Source organism: Talpa europaea, assembly GCF_964194135.1.
Source record: "Talpa europaea genome assembly, chromosome: 7".
Lineage (NCBI taxonomy): Eukaryota > Metazoa > Chordata > Mammalia > Eulipotyphla > Talpidae > Talpa > Talpa europaea.
The window spans coordinates 8,048,402-8,069,027 of record NC_140074.1 but is presented as its reverse complement, the minus strand read 5'-3'; the positions used below and the strand labels follow the sequence as shown (position 1 = coordinate 8,069,027).

General features: G+C 43.4%; 1 protein-coding gene across 1 annotated transcript in view; it reads right to left on the bottom strand.

The window, feature by feature from the left end:
• The window catches only part of DENND1A (DENN domain containing 1A), a gene marked incomplete at both ends in the record, with an annotated part of 451,205 nt that overhangs the window by 219,231 nt on the left and 211,348 nt on the right, over nt 1–20,626 (bottom strand). Inside the window, 3 exons of the mRNA XM_084237464.1 lie at nt 5,968–6,021; nt 9,550–9,630; nt 14,701–14,770. Coding sequence (XP_084093590.1) covers nt 5,968–6,021; nt 9,550–9,630; nt 14,701–14,770 — 205 coding nt within the window. The remainder of the gene's footprint in view (nt 1–5,967; nt 6,022–9,549; nt 9,631–14,700; nt 14,771–20,626) is intronic.

Here is a 20,626-nt window from a genome sequence, read left to right as displayed (position 1 = left end):
TACCTGCCAACTCTTAAGAGCAACAATGGAATTCTCTATAATCTCAGTACTTGATAATAGGTCTTCTACTACCACCTCAACTTTGTTTATTTTTGAAAGTCATGATGAATTCATAAATCTTTTCTATATCATGGTGCATCTTTTGACAAAGTGGAGTCTGGGCAATGTTACATGTAACTGTCCATTCTAAATGCTTTCCTCGCATCATTAACCACTTGGTATGACACCAGCCAGATAATTAAGACAGGTTTGTTTAATATTCCAAATGACAGTCTATATGATTATCCATTAATCAAAAGTAAACTTCAAAACCTGGCCGCAAAAAAAAAAAAAGTCCCTCATACAGCCAGTGATAATGTAATTATCACTATATATCTATTCATGATCTGTGACTTTTTAAAATGCAGGTCGACTGTTTAAAATTTATAAAGATTTATGCTCATTTAATTATTGCCTGTATAAAATTCACTCCTACATGTGTTATCTTGATAGAGAAAATCCCGATGAGCAATTTCATAGTGATAGTTTTTCAGTGAAAAGAAGAAAATATTTTTACAAAGAAACTGTAGATATAATGATAATGAACTTTAACCAGGATCTGAAAGTGGAAAAAATTAATTTTCTACGATTGCTTTTCATTAATAATTTGCAGACACATTGGCCAAAAAGTCAAGTAAAAGGAACTGCTATTTTTCCTTCTCCTGGTGGTGGCTGTACTGCTCATTCATTCATTCATCTATTCAACTATAAATGTAATTAGGTACAACACTAACTACAAAGCTGCAAGGGTGAAAAACACTGCTCCCTGTCCTTAGAGGACAGATGACATGGAAGAAATACTCTCACAAGTCATTGCATAACTCACATTGGTGTTGAGTGATTTCTAAGACAGGGATAGGGAGCCGGGGGGGGGGGGGGGGGGTGGGGGTGGGGGTTGGGTGTGATGGGGGGGGGGGAGGGGCAAAGGCCAGGACCCAGCAGCAAGTCTGTGCGGGGATCAGACTGACCCAAGCGGGAACCCAGAATTTAGCATTTTCTGTCTGGGTAACCAGGGGCTTCCTCTCCTCTTCAGAACAGGGAAGACAACCACGCCATAAGGCTGCTGTGAAGATTTCATGACAAACAAATAGCACCTGATCTGATCCAGAGCAGGTGGTTTGATAAATCCTAGCTCCCATCGCTCTTACATATCACGCCTTCTCTGAAGCTATCCAGGAGACTGTAATTACCTGGTGCCAGAATCAAGTTCCACATCCCAAAGTACTTTTTACCCTTTCCTCAGCTTATTCTCTTAAGTTCAGCATGTCCCTCAGAGGAGGTGGTCAATAAAGTTTACAGAACACCCCCTCGGGCCGTAGGCTGGGTTCAGGCTTCAGAAGTGCCGGCAGCACCGATGGCGCCTGCTTAGAGACCTTTGTGGCCAGACATAAACTCCATTAAAGGAAAAGTATTGATCTTCACAATGTTAGCAAACACCTAGAAAAGGAAACTCCAGGGACTAATGGTCCCTAGCCCACAATCACCACTCAGGCCTCGAGAGAGGTTAGCACTGGAATTCCAGAAAGTGGAGGGAAGAGGGAAAGAAAGATCCTGGAAAGCAGCATCTCTGTTGCACCAGACATTGAACTTGGAACCTTCCATTTAATACTTCATTTGTTCCTCCCATTTTTCTTTCTTAGATAAGGACATGAGGCTCGGAAAACAGAAACAGCCCCAAGTCCTGGTTGGTGGAGCCCAGTGGCTGGCTGGCTTTGAAACTCATGTTCTTGCAACTTCTGCAGACTGTATGGTATTAACTACCCCATGGTTATTATTGCTTGTTTCAATTTGCAATGCAGCAATTTAGTCATTTTAAATTAATCCTTGAAAAAAATCACCAAGAGATTATAATGCAAATTTCAACATGGCTCAAGCTCAGTAGTGCTTCTATGTCAAAAATCACACAAATAAAAGTTCAGAGTCTCCTTAGAGAAAAAGCTCTCCTGCCTCATTTCATCTTTGAGATATGAAAAATCATTTCTTTTCCTTTTTCCTCATGAATATCAAAGGTCAACTGTAGGGAGGCAGGTAGGGGGTATAATGGAAACAAAATGCTTTGGGTCCTTAAAAACCTGGTCACTCCACCCCACTTCAGAGCCGACTCTGGGCTGGAACCTCAGGTCTGTGAATCCTGGGTCCCTAGATGTAAAATGGGGCTCACTCAGCCTCACAGAGGAACTGCAAGGATTTAAATGGAACCACGTATATTAGGAGTCTGGCAGATTGTTTTTATTATTCCTACTTAGAAACAAACAAGGCCAGCCTTTTACGGGTTTGCAAAGGAGGATTTAGGGGACAATGGGTCATGCACAGGGAACGGGTTCATTCACGGCAAAACCAGCAAAAGGAATGCAAATTTTTGGAAAATGGTGGGGCCAGGGGAGGTGGAAAATTATGCAGACAGGAATTGGAGGTGGGACAATGGAGGAGACAGGTTTTTTAAAAAAATTTCTAAAGTATTTTTTAATCTCAGTAACTATGGCTTTACAAATTAAGACATTATCAGAACTTCTAGATACCTTAAATTTAAGTTCTTAAGGAATTCTCAGTCCTTAAAATGAAAGTAAATAGAAGGATGAATCTAACTTAGGGAATTATTTCTATTATACCGTTATAATAGCAAAATGCTAGAAAAAATCTGAATGTCTATCAGCAGGAGAGGCATAGTTAAAATACTATGGAGAACTCCAGTAAAACATGGTGGATTGAACATATATGTCTTTTCTTTCTCCTGATACCATGCTCAGTCCACTCCAGAAAATCACAGTGGAAGAATTTTAAAGGATATTAACCCCAAAGAATAGGAGAAGAGAGAGTAATGGAAGAGAGGACGTCAAATTTGTAGAAGCCAGAAAGCAAATGCTCTCACTAAAGTGAAGATTCTCACCCTGGTTCATTTGCTCCCAAGGACATGTGGCAACACTTGGAGACAGTTTTGGTTGGCACAGCTGGAGAAGGGTTGTTACCAAAATAGAGTGGTAGAGGTTTGGGATGCCACTAAAATCCCTCAACATACAAGAAAGTCCCATGCAACGGAAAATGGGTTATTAGGCCCAAGCTGTCACTAGCGGGTAACTGCATGAGGCTGGCTGGGCAGCCCAGAACAGGCTGGATGCTACGCTGGGCAGGGGTCCAGGCCCCGAGCACTGACTCCAACTAACACCCGGAGTTCCAAAATGGCTCAGAAACTGGAGACCCAGAACTCTGAAGGTTGGAGGATGGTCCAATAAAAATGAGAGTCTCTCCCAGTTCTTAGCTACTCAAATGGGTTCCTGGCATCCCTCCCGAAGAAGAATGCTTACTCTCTGAAGGAACTGAGCTGGAAGACCTGGGTATGCCAGGCACACTGTGGACAGGGGATAAATTTTTCTATCAAAAACAGGGAATGGGTTCCTAACAGTACACATGTTAAATGTTGCTATCCTCACCCAACTGCTGGAACACTGATAAGGAAGCTTACACTCCCTAGCAAAAGAAAATGACTCATCCAAACAAACATATACTGATACTGACATTTGAGATTCCCACTTACCCGCAAGTAGTTAGGCCTCTCTCTATCCATCCTCCATAATGAAGCCCACCAGGTGATGAGCCCCATTCATACACACAGAGCTTCCAACTCATTTTTTAGTGCCTCACTCTCAAATGGGAACAGGCACCTTACTTGAGGAAAGCCTCCAGGATAACAATAGAAGAAATGGACACCAAGGAAGAAAACAATGCAGGGAGAACAATTTCTAAGCACTATCAATAAAAGTCTCCAAGAGATGAGAAAAAATACTATACCCATGAAATAAGGTACCTTTTAAAAAATGAACAATTTATTGAACACCACCAAGTAGCTCTTGGATATTAACAATGACGGCAGACTTAAGAAATTTAAAAGGGTAGAAAAGTTAGTTGAAGTAGGAAGACTAAAAGAGCAACATACAAACTAGAGAAAAGAAAATCAGAGGGCCAACACAGATAGTTTAACATCCTACCACAGAGGGACCCAATAAAGAAGAAAAATAATTTTTCAAAGGAATAATATGAGAACATTCCCCTGCTCCTACTCTTCCTAAAGGATTTTTCTAGTTCTTTTTGGTCTCCTCCATCATCCACTCTAAACTGACAACCAAGTATCAAATATCATCTCCCTTACACTGCAGACATTTCTCAGATTTTTCTGGTTCATGGTGGCCTCTTCTTGCCATTACATGGAAACTTTTCTCTTTAATTTTATAATTCTCTTATTTTAATAAAAAATTTTAAGCGATGAAAAATAAATCAGAATCAGAAAGACCAAGGTTGGAATTCTAATTCTACCACTTCTTTGTTGTAGGTTCTTGAACATTACTTAAATTCCTAGAGCCTCTGTTTTTTAATATAAAATAAGAGTAATTATAGTAGGTATCACCTAAGCTTGTAAAGAGAGGTACATGAGAAAATGCAGGTAAAGCACTAAACACATCATTTGACACATCGTAGTATTCAATAAACATTGACAACTGTTGAAAGAGAAATATGGTTTGAATTTTTTACTTAATCTTAAATCTTAAATAAAAAGGAAGCAATATTTTCCACCATAGCCTGATTATATTGATAATATACTCGCCAATCACAACTTATCAAGACTGGTATCAAATCACAACATGACATCCTAATTTCATTAATTAAATGTGATTACTTGACACTTGTAATTTGTCTGCTCTATCGGCAACACTTAAAAGAATTTCATTTCTGTGTATCTATAGTAGCTATGGAAAAATACATCACTTATTATTGCACTTTTAAAAAGGAATGGGGTAGATACACTAAACCACCACAAGCAGGGACTTAACCAGATGTCCAGCAATATTCGCAGCAACAATTCTCACAACAGCCAAAAGGTAGAGACAATTCAGTGTTTATTGATGGATAAGCAAAGTATAGCCTATTATATTATTCAGTCTTAAAAAGGAAGGAGATTCTGACACATGATACTTCATGGATGAACCACAAAGTCATTATGCTAAGTGAAACAGGCCAGGCACAAAAGGACAAATATTGAATGATTCAACTTAAATGAGGTGTCTGGAGTAGTCAGATTCAATGACAGAAAGAACAGTGGTTACCAGAGGATGAAAAGAGAGGGGAAATAGGGAGTTCTTCTAAAGAGTATGGAGTCTCAGTTGGAAAGTTGAAAAAGTTCTGGGCGGTTGGTGGTGATGGTTGCACAATTATGTAAATGCACTTATTTTACACCACCAAACTGTGTACTTAAGGATGGTAAACTTCATGTTATATATACTTCCCACATTTTTAAAAAAGGAATCAAGTGCCCAAATGGTGGCAATTCTAGATTTAATTCTGCATAATCTACTCATAAGCAGAGGCTAAGACAGAAGCCATTTGGCTTGTTCAGAGGCAGACATTTACATTTACCTCTGCTCTCTCTCAAACACTACTTCACTATTCCTAAGTCTTTAAGAGACAGGGACGGGGGCCTCACATCTATACCCACAATTTTTATCTTCTTAAAAATGGATAAATCTGCCCTAATAAAATCTTTACATGGAAACTTTTATATAAAAACATTTTTTTCACAACAGCAAAAACTGAAAACCATCTAACGATATAATAGTGAGGGAACATAGGTAAGTAAGCTACATAGTGAGTGGAATATTATGCAGCCAACAAATTCTTATCATGAAAACAGAAAAAATATTTATGTATTAGGTGATATTAACTTTGTAAAAACTACACTCTAAAAAGATTAGAATGAGGACCACATGTTAACAGGTTTGACTAGTATGAAAATGATCCCTCCTAATCTTTACTACTTAGTACATTTTCTAAACTTTTCAAATCATTTCCACTTGGTTTTGCTTTTATAAAGTATTATTTTTATAATGGAAAATGCAGCCCATCATTTAAAAAAAACATTTTTTTGTTCCCAATACTCACATTCTCAGGTATGCTGGGAAGTTCTCTGGTGTCAGGCACAGTAAAATAAGAATGCTGGAAAAGAAAATTAAAGCAATTTATTTTTGCAAAAATGAGCAACAGGCACATTATTTGGAAAACAGGAAATGATCTGAAGATATTTCCTTATTCAGATAAGGAAACAGTTTTTACTTAGAAATGTCCATCCAATACTTTCTTTGTACAAATTTGGGTTAAAGCCAGATACACTTCTCTTCTATGAATGGTGAACTTCTTTGGGAATACCAGTGAAAAGCTTCAAGAGGGTAAAGGCTAAATTCCCAAGCAATGTTTGCAGAGTCATGAACACATGAAAGCTGTGGGCTTCACAATTGTTCAAGGAAATAAATGGAATTGAGGGACCAAACAGCACTAGGATCACTCAGCAGTGGTCTTTCCCAAGCAAGCCTGCCATTTTATTTCTGCACCTGAGATTACATCCATCTACAGGCTGTGGGCAAAATCTAGCCTGAGGGCCCAGGGCAGCCCGGCTGAAGGACTGCTGCATTGAGACAGACCATCATAGACGGCTAATGGTGGGGGAATTCTGTCTTCACTGCATGTCCTAAAAATAAGCCTCCTGACTTCCAGTGCAGACCCCAGGGAAGGGGGCTGGACTCAGTGGAGCTGAAAAATTGACCTGTTCAGAGAACTTTCAATGAGGTATCTGTATGTACGTAACAAGCATGTGTCCCTGAGTTAAATGACAACAGGCTGAACTGATGACACCTCCTCTGTGCTACTAAAGACTCAGAGGACAATGGCCACAGGAATGGAAAGAGCTGGTGCTGGCCAATTAAAGAGCAGATTGTGGAAAGGCCAGGAAAGGTCACAAGCAGAGAAGGTCAGCTTAGCCATGGCCTAAGTTCAAACTTAAGACCCCCAAGAGACATTTCAGGAAGTCCTCCCACCTCCTCCATTCTTGGATAATCGCGATTAAGTGGGTCTCAAGAAGAATGAGTTCTATAGGCTCCTTGAAATGAAAGGCCCAGGGGACAATTGCAGCAATGACAATGACAACAATAATAGTATGAATGACTTGTCTAATGTTCAACAGATATTTCTTGAACACCTGCTACATGGAAAAGATTTATAAAGGTACTTTATAAAGATTTATAAAGATACTTTATAAATCCTATTTCTAATTTCCATAACAAACCTAAAGATAGGTATTTTCTGCCTATTACAAATGGGAAAATTAAGGGTTAGATAGGTAAAGCAACTTGTTATGGTCATAGCTAGCCGATGGCAGAACTTGGTTGGAAGCCAGGTCTGTGTAACTAAAACAATGCTCTTTCCATGAAAACAGACTGTTGTACCTGTGTTTTTTATATGCAAATTATAGCTAAAGCCACTGAAAATAATAAACTAAAAAGTAAAATGCAGAAAAAGTACAAAAAGATAACTTAAAAAGACACAATGAGATGCATTATTCCAAAACCTATGTTTCCATGCCAAAATATTACCTATGGAATATCACAGACATCATGTACCGTGGAAACTAGCTAATGATTAATTCAACTCAACAGTGAGGATTAAAATAGTAAAAATAAGATACAAGGTTATGTTTGATGCCATGAAATACCAAGTTCTCTACCAGCTCGAGACTGGTGACAGAGTCACAACATTGGCACGGTGAGGGAGAAAGAACAAGGGTCATTGAATTGACCACTTAAGAGCCAGTGTGACCTCAGAATACCTGCTTTCTAGCCAAAATCTCCATTTTTGAACATGCAGACAGAAATCATAACATCTACTTCTGAATTGCTGAACATGTGTTTAGACATGTGATGTGCCTGGTAGTCCATAAATGATACTTTAACATAAGATAAGTATTGCTCAATCACCTACAATCACGTACGAGAATATTCTCCTGTGATTAAAGACAAAGAGTTCAGGACTATCATTTTATCAACATTTCAGGTTTTAAAGTCTACATGAGACTAGTCCTTCAAAATCAGAAATGTGGAAGAGGAATTCCTAGTTAAGAGGAAAGAAAACTTATCTGCCTTTACAGAGGCAATGGATTGTAAACAGTGAGCCGACACAATTCCAAAACCAAGGAGCCCCCGGGCTGTCCTTTGCGATTCTGTCTTGCTCCATCGCCCATGAAATGCTGAGACCAGAGGGGGTCAGAAACATTCCCAGTAACCAATGGCACGAAACAGTCCCCCACCCCCAAATAGCTCCTCCTGCCCCTGCCATGGCTTGTCCTTGAGGCCTGGCAGGCACTCAGGGGAAGAAGTGGCCCTTCTTCCCCAGCAGCTGGTGACCCAGCCAGGCTACACCACAGCTACCTGTCGGATGTTATTACGGGCTGAAGCCGTGAGATCAAGCTGCTTAGTAAAGGGACAAAGGGGAGGTTGCTGAGCTCCCCAGCACTGACTGGGGCAGGTCCAAGCTCATTCTTCATCTTTTCCAGATAGCCTTCCTGTTAAGAATTTCTGTGACAAGGTTCCCTTTCTTCCTAGGCTCTATTAAAATGAGTGAAAACCTCTGTAAGTCCCTCCATTCCTTCCTCCTTTACTTCTTTCCTTTCAGCACTCATGGCCCAGCAGAAAGAACAGAGGCCCTGGGTTTGAAAAGCCCAATCTCCCAACTTATTAACCATCCAACCTTGGGGCAGCAACTTCCTCTTCCTCTCTAGACCTCATCTGCGAAATGAGAATCTTAATGTCTATTTGTAGAGTTGTTTTGCACATTAGATGAAAACTTGGCATAAATTAGGAACTTCATAAATGGCATCTCCATTAGCCATAGGTAGTAATATTGCCTTCAACTTGATCATCATGGAAACCCCCCCTCCATTTCTTTAAGAGGGCAAATCCCAAGATAACCATGGAATAGGAGCAGCACCTGGCTCTAATGAGGCTGAAAGAATCTTTTTTCCATGCTCAGACCACAGCACCAGGGGATATCCCATGGAGGCCCAACGGCTAGTCAAGGGTGTCCATCTGAGAATGTCCCACCCTGCCACACTAGAGCACACAGCGCTCAGAGAAACCATTATTACTGTCAGCAGGAGTTGTGCCAGGCATTCTCCATCTCTGTCCTCAGGGGCATGCTGTCCAGTGGAGGAGAGAGGAAACTGGGTTATTCCAGTGCGGTGTGATGGGGTTCTATGGTGTGCACAAGACACTTTGGGCAAGACGAAGACCTAAGCAAAGCCTTTGGGAGGATTTCTCTGGAAATCAAATCTGAGTTGAGTTCTGAACAGTGAATATGGAGTCCCCTGATACATAGGGGAGAGGCTACAATGAAGGCCCGGGGGTGAGGGGGGAGGATGAACTTTAGGAAAGGGGCAGGTATAGCAGAGCTGGGGGGCAAAGTGTGAGGCAGGGAACCCCAGATAGGAGCCAGCCATCTTATTCCAGTCCGAGTATCTGCCATCCAGGTAATGGGGTAACAACTGGGAAGTCCCCCCCCCGCCTGGAGCCCAGGATATCTGAATACATGGGGTTGTGGTGGGGAAGATGCAGATGACAAAGACCATCCTGCTGGGCTCTTTCTTGCTGTGGATAATGACATGGTTTCTCAGGGCTGGTTGGTCTGCTCCCCACTTACCACACTGAGATGAACAGACACTCCCGGGTCAGGGATGGGAAGTTTATGCAGCGTTTCAAGAAGTTCATTCCACTGACTTTCCTGAAAGAAAGAAAAGGCCTAAGTGATGGAAGGCTGAGCCCTTTGCCAGAGACCTGCAGGGAGATCTGGGCACATAGTGAGCTGGGGCCCTCATGACTGAGGGGGCTGGGGAGGGGCTGGCCCCAGGACAGAAATAGTTTGATATTCAAGGAGGGTTGGACAAAGCCACTGCTTCTGGCTCCATGTAAGAGCCAACAGAGCCTCCCACACCAAGTTTGACATTTTCTACTCAGCGAGACACCTACCATGACCGCCTTTTATGGATCGTATACCATAAGCTCCCAGCAAATCTATCCTCTCAACTCCATAGCAACAACTTTTAAATGCAAACAACCCTAGCTCACAGGGCGGGGGTGGTGGGGAGAAATAACGATGACACTATAGATCTCGTCTTCATCATTACCCTCAATTAATTTTATTGAGTGTTCACTGGATACACACGGCAGCATCCAATTATGGAAAGTTAAAAATGAACTACGTACAACAGCCTGTGATATAGGATGGTGGCTGTGCATTTTAATTAGTGAAACTGAGCCAAAGAATGAAGTACAAAGCAGTGCAAATTGTTCGATTGAAAACAGATTCACCTTTAAAATGCTCAAAAGAACACTGCTTACAGAATTAGCCAAAAGCCCATTCTCCCACCCTGTGGAGTTCTCTGTGCTAATATACCAGTGATAAGCTAACACATGTATCCACTTATTATCTCTTTGATCCTCCCAACTACCCCACTTTACAGATTGAACACTGAAGGCTCCAAAGGGTGAAGCAACTTGCCCGAATCGGCCAGTCACTAAATTGCATGGCCAGGATCTCAACGCAGGTTTTCTGCATTCAAACGCCCTCCCTCCATCCCCCACCACTGCCCCCTCCCCAACCCGCACCTCCACAGCTGTCCTTGATAGTGAATTCAGGAGACAAAAGGATGAGCCCTGATGAAAAGGTGGTTTCACTCTGAACGCTGATCAGTTACATATTTCAGAGAGAAATGAAAGTGTGTGAGCATTTTTGCACGTGTTTAATTTTAATCTGTAAATCTGAGATTCTCAAACAATTTCAAATTTACGGAATATCTGTAGGCCAGGAAAAAAGACATTTTATGTCTTAAGCTGTTTCAGAGTTGTCAACATTACACCCCATCTACCCAGAAACAAAAAGGCCATTCTCCTACATAACCACAATTAATCCACAAACTCAGGAAATTAACATTAGATACATAACCACTTAATCCTCAGATCCCATCAAGTTCTGTCAAGTGTGTCAATAACACACTTGACAGAAATCCTTGACAGAAAAGTGATCCAGTTCAGAATCACCTATTGCCTATGGCCATCAGGACTCCCAGTTCTGCCAGCTTGGGACAATTCCTTAGTCTTCCCTCGATGACCTTGACCGTTAGACCGGTCACCCTGCAGACCCTCAAGTGTCTGATGTTTTCTATTGATTCTGATTTCAGTTCATCCCCTTACTGACACAGCACGCTCTGATCATTTGATTAACGCATCTGATGTCTCTGTGTTGTGGTCACCCATTTTGTGTTTGGAAAGCATTTTGTGCAGTGATACTTCATGTAAATATACCATTCCTCATCGACCTTTCAATTGATCTATTTAATTATCTATGTTTAACAGGGACACATTGTTTCCTCTTTTAATCCATGGCTTATAATCCTTTGCTATCATTATTTGATGCTCAAATTGTACCAGATATGACCAGTGGGGGCCCTGCCACTTCAAGACATTTTTGTGCCTTCCTGGCATGTCCCCAGTATTTTGAGTACTTCCTTACTTTTTGGCACAAGAAGATAGTCCAGGGTGACCTTTTGCTTTCTGAGTGCCAGCCTTGGACACAGACATTTCTTCAGAGAGTTCTGATGCTATTTAGTGGGAGACAGTAATTAGAAACCAAGATCTGGGCACTAGGTGTGCTCATTGCTACTTGGTATTGCCAAGCCCAGGACCTTTCACAGAAAAGAGCCAGAGAATATAATCCACACAGAGACCCGCAACACACACTTACACCTCTATTTTTACATCTGTCACATATATTAAAAGCCACAGGTTCATACCAATTAGCTCCATTCTAACCCAGTACAGGAATCATTCTCATTTCCTCCCTTTACATACTTGTAACTATATTCTACAAAGGTGAAGAAACTCACACCTACTTTCCTAATATATTTACTTACAATCTTTGATCACTGCCCCTACCTCCCTATCCACCCACATGTCCTCTTGGCCTTGCCTGGATACTAACGTCCAATGCCAGGCACCATTACTATTCATCCCCTCGGCCCCCAGTTCTCCCAACCCCTGCAAACAAACATGTCATCTGCACCCCGGGCTCCACACCCCAGGGCTGGGCCACTGCTGGGATCCACGTGGGTCCCACTTGAGTCCAGACATTTGGTACCGAGCTGCTGCCACCTTTGTCCCTCAGGAACAACTACCTCATCTCACAGACACCCTCAGCCAGGCTGCTCTGGCTCAAAGGTCCTCCTGACCTCCTGCCACCCCTTCCACGGGGAGGCCTTGTTGCCCCAGTCAGGGTCTGATCACCATGTTGGGTCGATGACCCAGACAGACACCCTCATACACAGATGATCCTACACTCCACACTGAGCTCCCCCTATGGCCTTCCTTCCTCTAAGGAGAAACGACCTTGCTGGACCTTCTCAGTGGCTTCTGAACTTGGGAAGGGGCTTCTGTTTTTGTTATAAAAGCTCTTTGCTCCCATTCTAACATGATGACCCGTACCTTGACCTTGCAAACAACTGAACCAGATGTAGGTGGAGAGCCTAAGGTGGAGATAATCTTTGTCAGAATTTCTTTAACCGAAATACATTTGGTAAAAAGAGTTGTGGGTACAGAGAAAACCGACTCCACTGAAACATCACTGATCTCAGTCTCCAGCATTCCAAGAGGCAGGATGTTAGGGGGCCATGGCCGGGCTTGGGGTGCCTGCATGACAGGGTTACAGTCTTTCTCCCCAGCGTGTAGGTTGCACCCACACAGCCTCTCCCACAACATGAGGCATGTTTTTAAAAATCTACCATGTTAGTTATTTTTAACTGACTGGAGCATCAATGTGGGGGAAAAAAATCAGTTAATTTCTAATGCTAAAACTGTCGAGAGCCCACATGTTAATACAACTCCATATCCTGGAGACCTCACTTGGAGTTGAGTGGAAACCTGGATGTTTCACTAAAGTGAACTGTGAATCAGAAATCGATGAACAGACCCAAGGTGACCTCCTGACTCATTCCTCAAAGAGAAAATCACTTCTTTCATGACAGAACTCCCTGGTCCCCAAGCTTCCTTTCAGGAGTGTAGTGATCTTGGGAACCTTTTCTTTCAGTTACTCCTTCAGTTCACTGCGGCCTCTGAAATACGCTAGTGAGTAAATTTAACTTGAAGGAAAGATTTATCTGCTACACACACAATTTCTACCTTTCCTCCAAAATAGCATTTTCCAAGGTATGTTTCAGGAAAAACACTAATGTCAGAATGCCAGTATTTCTTAGGAAGTAAAAAGGGTTTGGGGAAACATCTTCCTACCTGCTAGAGGGGGTGCCACTCAACTCATGAACTGTTTGATAAAGTCAATTAGGCCCTTTAAAAAAGAAAAAAGCATTGGGGGTAATGTGAGGGGGGAGACTGGAGCACCCGGTGTCTCCACCACAGAACCCCTCAGAGCCTGGGGAAGAATCTTGAGGAGACAAAACATAATGCAGTTTCCTGCTCCCCAGTCCAGTATTACTTAGCTATGGCCCCTTTTTTTGTGAAGCATTTCTCAGAACTAATACTCTGTGGAAAATACAAGAGGGAAAATGTCTTTAACATTTACTAATAATGGACCACTTTCATTAAAAAGTGTGTTAGGTCATTTACAAAAGGGAAAATATAAGAAGTTACATGAAAGGACAAATATTCCACTCACTAATAATCAAAGAAATGCAGCTAAAAGGATGAAACTTTCACTTGTCAAATACACAATGAATTCGACCAGAGATACCTGGAGAATAAGGTGATTGAGGTACTCTGCGACATTGCTAGCAAGGGGTATCCTTTAAAAAAAAAAAGCCTACTAAAACAAAACAAACAAAAGAATGCAAAAGAAAAGAAAACAGTACTGTGTTTTGGGAAAGCAGTTGGGCAAATGTTTTAAAATGTTGCTGCCCACTGGCCTTACAATAGCCCATCTGCGATTCTCCTTTTAAGGAAATAATTCAAAATGAAGAAAATGCTTTATTGCACAAAAATGCTAAAGGCTGTAGTTAAAATAGTGAAAAGAATCCCAAATAACAAAAATTCCCAACAATCAGCAAATGTTTCAGTAAGTCAGGGTACATGGCATCATGCTATATAGCCACAAAAATATTTACAATGTTTTTACATGTGGGGGGGTTGGGGGGAGTGCTGCTTTCATGACACCTGATACATGAACTGCAGAAGTCCTAGCACAGCTCCAGCTTCTCCCCCAACATCCCCAGAGATAATTCAGCACACCATTTCTCCCGAAAGTCCAGGGATGTTCAGCTGAACTTTTAATTTTCAGACCCTTAAAAATTACTGTAAAAACACAACAAAGCCCTACTGAAATAGGAACTCGGGACAGCTGGCTGGGTCACTTGCCAGTTAAGTGTTTTACTCACAAATCCCAGCTTTGCAGCATGACACAAGAAATACGAATTTGTGCCTCAGCAAAATTATAATTTAATACATGTCATGAACTTTCTATGGCTGCTGGAGAATATTAGATATTGTGAATATTAGCTGAGTGAGTGCCAAGAGTCTATTGATTATTTAACTCAAAAAGTAAAGGACAAGTATATCCCCAAATGCCATTAATACTTACCTTAACGAGGGAGCGGGGAACGCTCTTAGAAGTGATTTTTCTCTTTCTTCCTACTAATATCTTAATTTCCCAAACTTTCTAGAATGGGCATGCATTATTTTTTTGGCCAACATTTTGGTGAAATATAAGGCATGCACTGCTTTTTTATAATCACAAACAAAAGTTAAAAGTTAAAGTTTACTCATTAAAAAGAATAAAATAAAAGGCAAATACCTGTCCTTTTGTCGTGTAATCCGCCAAGATGTTAAGGAGCTTATAAAATACTTCGAACCAGGGAAGATAACTGAGGAAAGAAGAGGAAACAGGCAAAACATTAGTATGCAGGTCAAAAACTTTAAGTAGGAGTTAATTTGAGACTGGTACATTTCAGTCTCCCTCTACATCCTGAACAGTTCTTCCTCTCGTAGGCTGTGCTGGAAACACAGACTGGTAAGATGCTAATTATTTCTAGGATTTTAAGAAATTGCCTGTGAAGACAGAAGATTGAATGTCCATTATAAATTATTCCCGTGCCTCAGAGCTAGAACAGGTTCATAGAGAAGAAATTCAAAGCCAACTCTGCAATCAGGAACCATCTCTGAATAATAGCCCCCAGGCCTCTCCCACCACACCACCCTTTCCAGGAAAGCTACTATATTCAAGTTTCTCATGATTGCACACACACAACCACACGCACACACATACACAACACTTCCACTGTTGGTGTCTGCAAGGCATTCCAAAGGCCCCCATAAGCCCGAATTCACTCAGACCATGACATCAAACATTGCCCCTACAGTGCATTCTCTATATATATCTATTGTTCTCGAACTCTTAGCCCCACTGCCCTCCACCCATCCTGAGCTTTGTAACTCTTAACTCCAACCTCTTACAGTGGTCTTGCTAACATGCACACTGGATTAAATTCCTGCAATGGTGCCCCATCACTAGAGTTCTTAGCACAGCATTCAAGGCTCTTCACCATCAGACCCTACACTGCCTCTCTGCTGCCCTCTACTTCCCCACATACATACTCCGCTCATTGCCGCCCCACTCCAAGAATGTCCAAGCATCCTCAAGCCTCACTGAGCTTGCTCACATTTGACCATTTTCTCCCTCTGAACTTCATGGTCCAGTTGAGCTGATTTCTCCTAAAAGCTTCCCATCTCTGCCTCCCAGGCCCTAATCCTCTCTTTTCTGTGCTGCCCAGTGGTTTGTATGCCTTTTATAATGTTCCACACACACAAGGCGGTATTCAGTGTGTGTATGTCTTTCCAACAGACTAGACTGTGTGCAAACAGAGAGAAGAACCACATCCTTCTTCACTGTCTTTCCAGGACCGAGGGCCAAGCACTGAGTGTGGCACACCATCAGCGCTCAGCATTTTTTTTTAAGACTTTATTTATTTATGCATACAAGAACTGGGGTACAGGCCAGAGGTGTGGGGCGTGAGAAGATTCACCAGAGACAGAGTGGGGAGCAGAACAGGCAGATCTATTGAAATACACTGCTGAGGAGAGCAGCGGGTGAGACAAGAGAGGTCTGCTGCGCCATGTGGGTCAGCTCCCGGGCCAGGGATCAAACTCAAACCGCAGTGGCTGGCGACAGCTTGATAGCGCTGAGACTTTAACGCCCTGTGCCATCAGGGAGACTCCACAGTGCTCAGTGTTGAAGGAATACATGAAACCAAACAGCCTCACAGCAAAGGCACAGGGTTAGAGAACTGCTGGAGTAGCTCCTCACTCCCAAGAAGCCTGTCATCATCTAAATTGGCTCAGTTCTCCAGAAGAAACTTTTCCAAAGTGACATCCAATGGGCACAAGAGTAGGGTGGCGTACCAAGCGCTGGCCGACCCCATCAGGCTGCCCAGCTGTGCTGACAGCATCCGTCACTGATGGATCTGGACTCAGAGAGGAGGCCGATGCCAGACCTCTCCATCCTGCAGGCAGAGGGGGACCCGCGCCCCGCGCAGATTACCAGCTGTTCCTTGGAGGGTAATAAATGAAGTGAGAGGCAATGGAGGGGACACTGACGGCTGTCTAAAGCCCCCAAGGCTACTGTAAAATTTAAGTAGCTTATCAAAATATACTGATAAGCAACTTAACTTTTCACTTCTATGACAGCATTATCACTTATGTTAATATGTTCCCATCAGCTCTGGCAGCTGCATGTTGACTATTAGAGAGCAAATGCCAGCCGCCACTTTACACGGCATTTACTTTGGCAGAGCTGTGTAAACATTCAAGAGGGATTAGGGGGGAGATACGTTTCTCCCTTCCTATTCTGTTAAATAAACCTCAGCCAAGTTAAAAGCCATTATGGTAGGAACAATAAATCCCCTCAGAGGAAAACTCTTGCGCAGATTAGAGGACACTTAGTAAACAAATTTAACCAAGAATTACACTTCTTTTTTTTCCTGAAAGAAAAAATACCACCAGTTAGATCCAGCCCTGTAAGTCAGCAAGGGAGGGAAAAAAATCAAAAAGGGAATAGATTTCCTGGCAAGAAAATGGAGGCCTCAAGTAAATGAGAGAGAAGCTGAACTCATTGGAGGACTACTTGACTAAGTGACAGGCAGGCTGGCTCTGGGGTCACTGAGGTCCGTGGACTATCTGGAAGCAGCTTTGGCCGACAGGCTTGATGGTCAGCAGAGCTCAGGTGCAGTACCTCAAGTTTCCATGACCCCCTGTTGTGAGGATGAAGCAAAGTGACATACTGGGGCTGCCTGGCCTATAGTGGACAGTGCAAAGTTCTCCCAGAAGCCTCAGCCTCACCAAATTGATTCTTTTTGGCTACGCTCTACAGAGCCCTCGGCCACAGGAGGCTTTGCAGTTACCCTGGAAATCAGCCATCTCTCTCCCCCTTTGGCCTGACCGGACACAACTGTTGCCCACATGTGGTCCCCTGTGCACTGACAGATGGCTATCTAGTGATGGCAGTGTTAAGGTCTTGAAACCAAAACCCAGCTGTCCTCGTCTTCAAAGGAGCCCCTTCCCCTGTTGGGAGGCCAGGGTTCACAGCTGAACTTTATCCAGTGGCGCTTCCTGTGCTGCTTCATTAGCGCTGGCACCGCCGCTTCGTCGGCCTGAGGCTGCAGGTGAGGATATGGAGACCCTCCGCTCCATTTTGGGCTTGTCTGTCATCAAGGAGTAAACACCACTTCCCAGCCCAGAGACAGGAAACAAACTGGCCATTACCACGCTCCCCACTGGACTCTAAAGGGGCTGCCGCCCTCGGGCTGGCCCCACGTGCTACCTTCCTAAGACCCCTGAATCCTGGCTGTGGAGCGTCACCGTGGGGCAGGCTCAGGCCAAGACTGGGGCTGAAAAGGCTGGAAACAAAGAATCCGCACTCCACAAGGTCACGGTCCTAGTGGCAGAAAGAGACCAACACAAGGAGGAGTAACAGTTTCGGTGGGGGGAGCTTGAAATCTTTCCCAAGTGCTTAACTTAGCTTAGATTTTTGGATTGATTTATAAAAGGACCAAGGAGCATTATCATGACTCCAGCCGCAAGGTCTTGATGGGAAAAGCCAAATCGGGAAAAGTCTGCTTCCCAGGCGCTGGCCTGGATCCACCAGTCTCTCACTAAGCTGACACAGGTCACTCTGTCCCAGGCTCTGTCCTCTCCTGCCTGGCCTGACAGTCCCTGGAGGCTTTTGCTTTATGGGAGGCAACAGGAAGTTTTCAACTTGAGAAGAGCTCCAGCAGCGCCTGGGTCTCCCCCCAGCCCCGCTGCCTCACTAGGGAGCTGTCACAGGCCCTGGGGAGATGCACAGTGGCGGGTTCCAGAAGGAGCACATATAGCCAAATGGCCCATGGTCAAAATCACATGGAGAAGCCCTTACATTGCCCACAAAATACAGCAGGCATGGTATGTGCAGACACAAATCACCTGCCCTAAGTTTGGGGGACATAGCTGAGTGAAGAGTCTACGTTCAAAGCTGTCAGCTTGGAGAGGTGCCCACTCTTAATAGGAACTCAGGAACTGAGTCCATCTGAGGACTCAGATGTCCTCACAATGCTCCACTGAATGGACTGTCAGGATAATTATTCCATTGTGGGGGTGTGTGCGCACACCTGTAACTGACCTAGTATCATCTCCACTGTGGTGCTGTGTGTGTGTGCCTACACAGGACTGACCTCGTAGAAATGTCATACCTCTTCAGTGTCACGAGTATTAAAATAGAAAACCATTACAAAGCTGGCAGTGGCTGGCCACACTGAGGGAGGTGCCACCTGGCACAGAGTGTTGGAGCTCACTGAGGGTAAGGGTGATCCCGGCTAAGGGATAGCCAGAGCAAGGCGAGACAGGGGTCCACACAGGAGGTGGCCTAGCTCAGAGTACTGGACTCACAGGGTAAGGAGGGGGTAAGTCATGGCAGGGCCTGGCCTGGGAGAGAGAAAGCATCTCTGTAGCAAGAGGCTGGCTAAACCGGTGTTAGAATCCAAGAATAGCGTCTAGAAGGACCCCATGAGAGCTGTCAGAGCCCAGAGAGCAGGAGGCTTTCCACACAGGGTGGCCAGGCAGGGTCCAAGTAGCTGAGAAAGATGTCAGTAGTAAGCAGGAAGCAGCGGCGGCCCTGCTAAGGTGTTGGCGTCCAGATGGGTTGAAGAAGGCAGCCACGGAGGAAAGGGTTACAGCAGAGAGAGGCTGGTTACATACTAGGGGACAGTCAAGACTGATCAACCAAGTAAATAAATGGGAACCAAAAGACTTAGCAATATGAACAGGGGGGGAACAATGAGCCATTTGGTGTCGACTGCAATTGGATTTAACTGCCTGAAATTAGTGTGACTGACACTGAGATATACAGATGGTGGACAGATGCATGCTCGCATATATACGTGTAGAACATGGGATACATATATGTATATTTTCTAGCTCTAGCCACTGAGAGCAGAGAGCCTAACACAATGAGATGTTTAGAACTTAGATCAGCTAAGTACTATTTTCCACTAAAAGGGGCCAGAAGAAATCTCTGATTCCAGGGCTGAAGGTAGGAAATACCTCCCTGCTAGAAACAAGGCGGTGCTCACCACATGAACAGGAGAGGCCAGCAGGAAACAAGAGCCAGCAAGGAAGAGCTGCCACTGACAAGATCCATGACAACTTGAACATCGTAATGAATAATGACAGAAAGAGATGATATTACAATAAAGAAAGTAGGAAATCATGAGTATGCTGATATAAATACGTGCATTAAAGTCTGATGAGGACGGGTTACTTATTTAGTATTTCAGAGAATGTGTTTTAGCTCTTCACAATCTACTTAATCACTACAAAGGGGGAAAGAATGAGATGCCTGAAGACCTGACCTTAGTGAAACAACGGGACAGGAGAGGGTCTGCCCACTGACAGGACACAATGGAAAGAACTCACTCCCACCACAGTCCTGCTAAGGAGGTAGAACACAACCTTGAGGAAATAAGCCCAAGAAAAGGATTGTCGGTGAATCAAAAGCCTCGGTCAAGTTAGTAAAAGTCTAGGAAACATTGAGAAGCTATTTCAGAACAAGGAGACTAGAGACAAAGAGACATGATAAATAAACACAACATAAGATTCTGAAGTGTGTGTGTGTATAGTGTGTGTGTTCATGGAAGTACTGTATCAAAATTAATACTAATTTTCTGATCTGATGATTGCAATGTAACTCCACTGTTGTTCAAATGTCAGCTGTATTTGGGACCACACAGAAAGTAACTATCTCCCCTCATTTTAACTCTCACAAGAGCCCAGTGGAGCTCAGCCTTATCAGAGCAGTGTCCACTCTGCCATCCTAAACAGAAAACTGTAGATGATATAATATAGTCATAAACTATATTATCAACATAACGCTCTGGTGATAATATAAGATAAAAAGTACCCCATCATTAAGCTTTAACATTACATTAAATAGATGACATGATACGACATGATACGCTGTGATGAAAGAGGGCCTTCCGGGGACAGGGGAGAAAGGGGCCCGTTGGCAGATCTGTTCTACTCATGTCTAGAGTGATAAGTTTTGGGCTAAGAATAGGGTTCTTCCCACTTTCCCCCCACTTTTCCACTGCCTAAGCTGTGCTAACACTCCATCTTGGGTGCCCTTAGAAGAAGCTCCCTTCTTTTCTTACTTTCTGTCAGCAGATTTTTGCCAAGATTCTTCGGCTGGAGTAGCA